Source organism: Amblyomma maculatum, chromosome 5 (assembly GCF_055883805.1).
Source record: "Amblyomma maculatum isolate TAMU_Amacu chromosome 5, ASM5588380v1, whole genome shotgun sequence".
NCBI lineage: Eukaryota > Metazoa > Arthropoda > Arachnida > Ixodida > Ixodidae > Amblyomma > Amblyomma maculatum.
The window spans coordinates 127,791,545-127,800,544 of NC_139348.1; the positions used below are offsets into that span (position 1 = coordinate 127,791,545).

The 9,000-nt window shown below is 44.8% G+C and overlaps 1 protein-coding gene across 1 annotated transcript; it reads right to left on the reverse strand.

The window, feature by feature from the left end:
- Positions 1 to 1,031: 1,031 nt before the first annotated feature.
- On the reverse strand, positions 1,032 to 5,711 carry LOC146189515 (uncharacterized). Its single transcript, XM_084605289.1, has 4 exons — positions 5,665 to 5,711; positions 4,091 to 4,191; positions 2,288 to 2,382; positions 1,032 to 1,292 (listed from the first exon to the last, which is right to left on the reverse strand). Exons 1-4 carry the CDS (start codon positions 5,709 to 5,711, stop codon positions 1,176 to 1,178), a joined length of 360 nt encoding a protein of 119 aa, XP_084461415.1. The 3' UTR covers positions 1,032 to 1,175.
- Positions 5,712 to 9,000: the final 3,289 nt, after the last annotated feature.

The window sequence follows — 9,000 nt, forward strand, 5'->3', positions numbered from 1 at the left end:
TCCCTCGAAAGATCTGCATTGACTGCTGACAGTTTGGGCACATGTGGGTGTCACCGTGATCCAGTCCGTCAGTAAATTTGCAAGACACCACCCCCTCCCCGCCCTTTCTCGATTTAATCAGGCTATGACAGAGTGGGGAAACCAGCCCCGCCGGGGTGGTGCAGTGGTAAGACGCCCGACTACTGTGCCGGAGTACCCGGGTTCGAACCCGACCTCGGCGGCTGCGTTTCGATGGAGGCGAAACGAAGAGGCGTCCGTGTGCTGTGCGATGTGAGCGCACCTTAAAGATCCCCAGGTGGTCGAAATTGTTCCGTAGCCCTCCATTACGGGTCGTCTTTCGCTCTTTCCACTTTCAGTCCCACCTTCCTCCCTTCCCTTACGGCGCGGTTGAGGTGTCCACAGAAAACAAGTGAGACAGTTACGGCGCCTTTCCCTTCCTATAAATCAATCAGGTGGGGAAACCTCACTGCATCCCATAGCCCATTCCTAGTTACACCTCTCTTCTCTCGCTTCCACACTCATAATTGGTTCCCCACTCTTTCCTTTCTCTCTGCGCCGTAATGGAAGGAAGGAAGGTGGGAGTGAAAGTGAACAGAGAGAAAGAGGATCCGTAGTGGAGGGCCACAGAGTAATTTTAACGTGCACTGACATCGCAGAGCACACGGGCACCTTGCTTTTCGCCTTCATCGGAAAGCGGCCGTCGAGGCCGGGATTTGATCCCGCGTCCTTGGGAACAGCAGTCGAGCGCCGTCACCACTGTGCCACCCCGGCGGGTGGTTTGCTTTATCGAAGAAAGAATAGAATACCTATGCCTTGCCGATACGAGACTGTTGTTTGTATGGCGCATAAACCGTAAAAAAATGTATTTGTGATTCCTGGAAGAAGGCACGAATACTGAAACAATTACCTATTTTCTGTCAACAAAGTTCGTAATCATTACCTCCACATGACAGTGCATGCCCGATTTTATGTAATATATTTGTCCTGCGAAAAACTCAGGACATATATATTTGAAGTGAAATTTTCCCATGGTCTTTATTAAATAGTTTTCCTGAAAAACACTTGAAGCACCTCGATGACGTTTGTTCGTCTAGCTTTGGAACTGCAGAGCGAGCGCAAAAGTGGCCTTTATCACAGGCACACCATGAAGTCGGTCCTTGCGCCACACTAGTCTTTCAGGAACCGGCTTTCTCACAGTGGGGAATCAGTTCGACACCAAGAGGCATGTGTTCATCATCGTTCCAGTCGCACGTTGTACTTCTAGCGCCCCTTTCCTTTTCTTTTGTGTCAACCTGTCGGAATAAAACACAAAATATAAGCAGGAAAACAGGGATAACTCCACATCGGGACATATTCGTCCACTCGTACATAACTAATTATTTATCATAAAGCTTATGTTTGTGACCATATCAGGAGATATTTCACATAGTGCATTGTATGACTTAGGATATACCTTTGTTGTTCGTGCATGAGAACAAAATCACTAACCAGATCATATAAGTATGTCTTCAATATATAAAATATAATGCGCCATATGAGAGAAACTAATAAAGTGAGCAGTGATTTAGCGAGTAGCATGGTGGATGTCGGTGAATAGTGAGAGTAGGCGAAGGCTCGCAATGGGAACTGTAGACGGGAACAATTGAAGCTGCCATGTCTGTCCCTCGCATATTTATAATGTGACCGGCTAGTGGCAACGTGGCATATCAGTCGCACATTGTTATGACTACGGATGCAGCCAAACTTGTTGAAGTGAGTTCTGAAAGCGCTACCCATAAGGGTGGTCAGGCCAGAGGCACAAACGGGCGAGAAATGGATGGAGGAGGGACGCTGTCAATATTTTGCTTGAGAACGCTTTGAGAGTCAAGATGATGAAGTCTGTGTTCAAACATGTGATGACAAACCAGGTACTTTACTTATCCCACAATATAGACAAAGTCACATCCTGCTTAAGGCCGCCAGTTGCAGTTAAAGGAAAGGCACCAAGTGCAAAATAGTGGGCGGACCATGTAGCGATGATCATGCGGATTACTGCGGGAGGAATCACGGTTCAAATGTGCGTCTTTGGGAAGATGCGTAAGTGATATTCACATGGTGTCTTTGCTGTGCAAGACTGAATGATATTTGCCTTATTATTTCAACGTAATAATGAAGCATGACAAGTATCTTCAAAATTAATCCGAATGTTGCATGACCACGTGAACAGAAATATGCATATGCTGCATAGGTATTTTCAGAATCTGAACGCACTTTGTCAGCCATCGCAGTCAAACAAAGAAGACCTCACCTGAAGTGGCAGCCGGACAGAACAGAAGTAGCGCCATACTTTGAGAAATATTGTACTTGTGAGGCGAAGGTTGGTTTTTGCATTTTGAGCCCCGTCTGCGGGAAAAAATGTTGAAGTCTTGAGCACGGCTGTAACCCAGTTCTGCGATCGAAAGCTCATGATTGATTGATTGAATGTCCTTTATTGAATGGGAGGGCTCATGGCCATGCATGGGGATAAAGGTGAGTAGACAGAATCTCCATTGTTTAGGTCGTCACTCGAATCACATTGCTCTAACCAGTCTACTAAGCGAGCCATATACTTGGCAAATATCATCTGTGTGTTAGCATCAGTTTCTATAAGGGAACGGTAGTTCAGGCGGTAGGGTTTGATCTCGGAGCGTCCACTAGAAAAAACAGGGAAATCCCAGAGTAGATGAGATATGCCGCCGCGAGTTAGAGTCGTACAGTAGGGGCACGTAATCATTTTCTCCGTATACTGACGCCAGCGGGCCATAATACGTGGCGTGTAAGCCGCATGGGCAATGAGCTTAATCAAAAAGACTTCTTGACTTCGGGTGAGGTGGGTTTTTCTCGTAAAAGGTGGGTCTGGTGTGGCCACCTGCATGCGATGCTGACTGAGGCTACGAAGACTGGTCCGAGTATAGTGCATAAGGGCAAGAGAAGGGGTGAGTTGCCCGCCCAAGGTCGAATAAGGATGAAGCTCATGTTAACATGGGTTTTGTACTGTTCAACAAGGTTGCACCCTGTGTGAACTTTGTTGTACAATTTCAGTTACGGGGACACTGAGCTTCACCTAAGTTAGAATGAACTTGATAGAGATTTTAAGACCACCATTTCATTCGGCATTTTTCAAAAGGGAAGTCCATGCTTGGCTCATGTGCGCCGTGTATAGAAAGTGCGGTCACTCGCTTCAGTTTTGGGGAGCAGTATACGTTAAGCACGTGCAGGGGAGGATCCGATCGCCGAAGATGGAGGATCCTCACCATGATGTATGAATAGGGTATGTGGAGTTAGAGGTCAGTTTCGGTGCCTGTGTATGATTTGTGCACGAGGAGACACGACAGAGGGTCTTGCTGGAACGTCGCGTAATTAGTCAACTTGGCTGCCGCTCCTGGCTCCTGGAGGGCCACCACGGCGGGCAAAGCGTCGAATGTTTCGAGGTAGAGACGCAGGTTCGCGCATTTCTGCCGAGCCTTAAAGCCTCTACAGTTTCACTGCGGTACGGTGACAGAATTGTGAGCTTTGGACGGAGAGGAACACGTGTTAAGCCGTCCTGCCATGACTAGGAACGAAAATGAAAGATGGGGGGGGGGGGGGGGGGGGGGTTATGAGACTGCGACCCGAAGCCAGCACTGGGTGGAGGTGCGAGTTTTGAGTCCTCTGATTTCGAGCATCGACGCTCAGGTGGTGGCTTGCTTGATAAATATTTCTTCCTGAACCCCCTCCCCTCCCTCGCGCTGCAAAAAATGAGCACGGTCCGATAGGCATGCCTGCGTACAGCAGTGCCGCAGGTTGAGATATCACAACTCTCATCGCCAGTCATTTATGCGAATATTTTTTACTCGCGACTGTATTCACATTAGTTAATACATGTGATACAATATCTTTACAAAATGACCACTATTTTCTCGTGGTCTGATTATCACTAACAATGGTGACCTTGCTAGGGTGAAAAACGGAGCAGATATTTTATTAATTTGTTTACAAAACATGGTCCGTTTTCCGATATCATCGTGTTTAATTTAAGATGAAGTTCGCTACCGCGATGAGTACAGGGCTCACGTGCGCCTTGAATACTCACCTGTAGCTAGACTCAAGGGAGTTGCCAGGACAACCGTGAGCAGGAGTCCAAAGAATCCGATCCAGAAATATGACACTCGGTACAGTGGGAACACGTACGGACTGGAAGGAAAAATATAGTGTTTTACATTGATAAGCCATGGCATAAACTTCGTCAGGACAGTGGCAGACGAATGTTTCCACTTAAGTCACTATGTCTACTTTCAGAAGTATTGTGTAGAACCGACGCGTATAGTATTTAGAGCTCATAAAGTTTATGCCGCTGTGGCAAAGCGCAGAAATAGACAACGTTCATAGATATAAACACAGCTGCTTAACACCATTTGTCTCGTCTTCTTACTCAATATTTCAAAGAAAAGAAGTGAAGGCGTTATTTTCCCAACGTGTGCAAATGGCCCTAAATGGCGTAATGTCTGAACAGTTGGATCGACTTTTGCGATGCTTCAAAGAAGGTTTAACGTGTGGGATGCGCATTCATGTAGTGTTATCCAGTATGGTTTTCAGCGCACACGGAATGCTTCAGTTTTGCTGGAACAGGCGCAATCCGACTGTAGCATGAGGATCTTTATGAGTTTTGTGCTGTGTACATAAGTATAGCTGCGGATATGCAATAGCATCAGATGCGATCGTTGTCAATATTGCGTGTGAGCGCCACCTAGAAAGGCGAGTATAATATTTAAATGCTTGCCAACAACAACGTGCGCTTCGTAGCCGCGGCAACCCTGCATTTCCCTGCCTTATCTTCTCCCGGGCTCTTGGTGACACGCCTAACCCTGGCAGTTCCACCGGCGCTTTACGAGGCTGATATCACGCCGCTTGATCGGAATACGTTAAGACATTGTCTCCTCAAGGATAAAAATGCACATTTTAATATTTCGATGCTGCCGGTGTTGCACGGTGCTAGACATGTGACCAAGCTTGAGCCAGAACGGCCGATATGAACTGAAAAAGGAACAATTATGCTAGGGGACTGTTGATGGTGAAGTTGCAAAGCTTACAGAAAAAAGCGTGTTATTTTAGTTATAATCAAATGAACACTAGCGTAGTCAACCTGAAAAATTTTGTTTTTCAAAGCGTTTTGAGCATACAATCGCTTCACCAATAATGAGCGACTAGGGATCGATATGTATCCCCAAGCAAAGACTGAGGAATATTTTGGCGTAGCACTTGCCTTCACTATCAGTTCACCGGGCGAAAAGGTAATGCATAACATCGCAGGCGTGCGTGCAAGCGAACCCGTGTCTAGAGGTGAATGAAGGGTCTACGCACGCTGCAGTCTTGGACGGGCTCTAAGAGGCTACCAACCTTTCTTCCAGTGATTGGCCTAGAGTTGTGTTAAATGTAGGGATGGCGCCCGTATTATTCGCCAGTCGCGGGCACCGGTCCAGCGTTCCGACTATTATTGGGGAATGGCCTACGCCGGACAGAGCCCTGCCGACAGCATGCCACAGTTGGAGTGCGCACACCAGCAGGCATGACCACGCAGCGCCCTGTAATGCAACGAGGTAAACCATAATTGGTGTCAGCTTAAGTACCTTTTTACACAAGGAAAATTCAGGAGGCAGTTTGGCTCACTATTGTGTTTCCAGGCGGAAGCCTTCCCCGCCGTGCTGCTTAGGCATGCTGCGAGACTGTTTACAGCTCGGTTAAGGTGTTCGCGCAGAATTGTGTCAGATACTGCTCCTTTTCTTTTGTTTAAACGCCGCTGATGCCTGCTGTACTGCGTCTATTTCTATATGCTCTCTGGTACTGCGTTCGAGGAAGCGGAATCAATGTACAGCCTCGTCCACTTCTAGCTATAACACGGCCACTGCTTTCAAAGCGTCATTGCGTCCGACTCGGCCAAGCAATACAGCTTAGTGGCAGGCCATGTGAAGCAACACGCCCGGGTCCTTCTGTTCTCGCATCGCTTTGCATCGATATATGCCTACGTCGGGCGCAATGTTGCTTTGAAAGCAGTGACCGTGTTATAGCTAGAAGTGGACGACCCTGTACATAAACACCCGGTGGTAAAAAGTACTCTTCAGACCTCTGCTACGGTCCCTCAAATATAACATGTATGCCGCTTCAGTACGTTAACTCCACGTGTCACACTTCGCCGAACCACTACAGCCGTTTTTACAATTATATGGTGTAGAGATAAAATGGGTACCATACACTCCGGCAACATTTCCCGCATAAGTTTTGCTACAACCCTAACGACATTTTAACTGTACACAATTTTCAAACGACCCACGAATTTACACCACGTAACCCGTCGGGAGAGCCGAATTATGTCGTAGCTAGTGAAGAAGACCTGTCTCGTTCTACATTGCTGAACGTAGAAGAGCGCAGGAAGCCTACTTTTGAGTTGACCCATGGCGAAGAGATAGCGACGAGGACGAGGCCAGCGAACGGGCCTGAGGCGGACGTGTACAGGGCCATGAATAGCTGCAGAAGAAAAAGAGCGACGTTATAGATATAAGAAATGCACGTGAGCAAATGACAGAAAAGAAAAATAATATAGAGTATCGTGTGAAACGCACCCTTGCTGCCGAGCCCATGTAAGGCACTGCGACAGCATAACATGTCATCACGGTGCCGCTAGCAAACGCTGGAAAGAAAAAGAAAGAGCTGGCATGAACAAACACGATGCATAAAAAATACATAAAAGGCTTACAGCGGCTTAGGGTAAATCAACCCACTTTGAATGCTACGCTATCAGAATAGGTGAAATACAGCATTTTAAAGCACGGACAATTCTGTCGCAATGTGGTGAAAAGTTGCCATTAAGCAACAATGAGTTCTAACGCATTGTAAAAAAAGAAACATAAGGCTCTAAAGAAGGGCATGCACAACGAAAATATGTTAGATCATTTTGATCCTTTAGTTATGTACTTCCCTCAAAGTGGAAGGTTGCATCGATCAAAGTTGATGGGATTAGGAGTTGCGCGCGAAATCATTGTAGAGCTTGAAATATAAGGGGCAGAAAAATGGGGGGAGGAGGGGGGGGCGATATTTGGTCTATTATACAATCGGATTCTAGGAAGGCAGGAGGAACCATTCGTATTTATAAATTCGCTTGTTTTTTTTTTTTTTTGGATCCTGAAAAAGTTTTTGTTCTTGTTTTTCATTAATGGGGAATGCGAGATGCTAAAGGGTTAGCTTTTGAAATATTGCATATATTTCGAGAAACTTTTCAGGGTTGGATTATCTTGCCCTTATTATAATACATTCTAATTTTTACCGCCTCATCTAAAATAGAAAAAAGTTGTCGATGTCATAATGATCAATTAAGTGTGTCAGCTTAAGGAAACAGATTTCAAAACTCATGATATTCACTAACCTTTTGTCAATACGTATATATAATATAACTTTTGGGTTGTTGATTGTGCAGGATAAGACCAATTGCGGGTTCTTCATAATATATTTAAAAAATCTGAGCGGAACTTTTTGTTGTTCTTATATGTCGTTCGTTTTATACTTTTGTTTTCTTAAATAATAACTAGGAATTCAAAAAGTACCTTATCTTGTTCCCAACAAAATTTTAGCCCAGAAGCTACCTTGAACATTTGGCGAAGGGGTTTGGAAACGCTAATTTTCTTAAGGGTTGTGCTCTTGCAAAAATACGCAAAAAAATTAATGCGGTCGTTACATGTGCGATATATGATTCAGAATATATCAGAGTGGTCTTTGCTGAAACGAAACATGCAGGTACACAGCAAGGTTAGGTGTCGACTCGATGATGTGGACATGCTATCTTTATATGTCGACGGTAAGTCTCAAATTATTCTAGATTTCAAAAAGGAATACAGAAACGAATGAATCAGCCATTCAGTCGAGGAATAATAATGCGGACAGTGCTAGATGTGCAGGTATGAGGAAAGATCAGATATCCCAACAATATAATATTAGTATGTGGAATTACCTTGGATTTGAACTTACGAATTACCTTTGTTGCAGATTTGGTGATAAATTTGCAATAATATTTGGCGATTTAAAAATACACTGGGGAAAGCACGAATATATAGATGTTCAGCGGGGGGATAGAGAGAGAATAAACTTTATTTATATTAAGTAATTACGCCGTAACAATCATCTCTGAGCTTACTACCAGTTTACCATTACAAATAATAGTCAGTAGCTGGACTGGATTTTGGGGGGAAGCTCTCTATAGACTCGGTAGATAAAAGGCTTCATTAACAATCGTGAAAGAACACGATAGATATATAGAAGAAACAGAAGGTCTTTCTAAATTAATCAGTAGGCATAAATTAAATTAACTGATGGAAAGAATCATAAAATGGAGAGAACATGCTTGATAGAAGTGAGGTGACTTAAAAATGAGCACAATCTTTCGTATCCGCTCCCGAATAAGTTTTGCTCTTAATCAGCGCTTCTCCTCCGCCTTTCTTTCCTGGTGTAAACAAGACGATATGAAAAGGGCGAGACTAGATGAGTGTAATCTCAGGGTTTATTTTCAGGATCGCCGTTACTTTTGACAAGCACTCCACCACCAGCTTTCTTCCGGTGATTGTAGACGCCTAGCTGATCATCGCTGCCTTCGTTCTGCCTGTTAGGACCCGCTCGTATATGCCATGAGTATAGACAATATTTGCCGTTTTGTTAAGGATTATTCAGGACTGCCACATTTGTTGCACGTTTCCCCTTGAGAAAAACTACGTCTAACACTGCATCGTTCTTGTTTTGGAGAGCTAATAATGCATCCTCTTAGTGAAGCCAACTATCTTTAACAGCAAGTTTCTCTTGTATGCACTTCACTTTGTTTTGTATTGTAATTTTCGAGCTCTAGTGGTAGAAAAAGCTGCATTTCTTAGGCGAGCGCACGTGCTATGGAAGTACTGATTTTCCTAGCCACTGCTCACGGAATGCAATTGAGCCTGGTTCTGCATATAAAGGGACGCTGCAGTA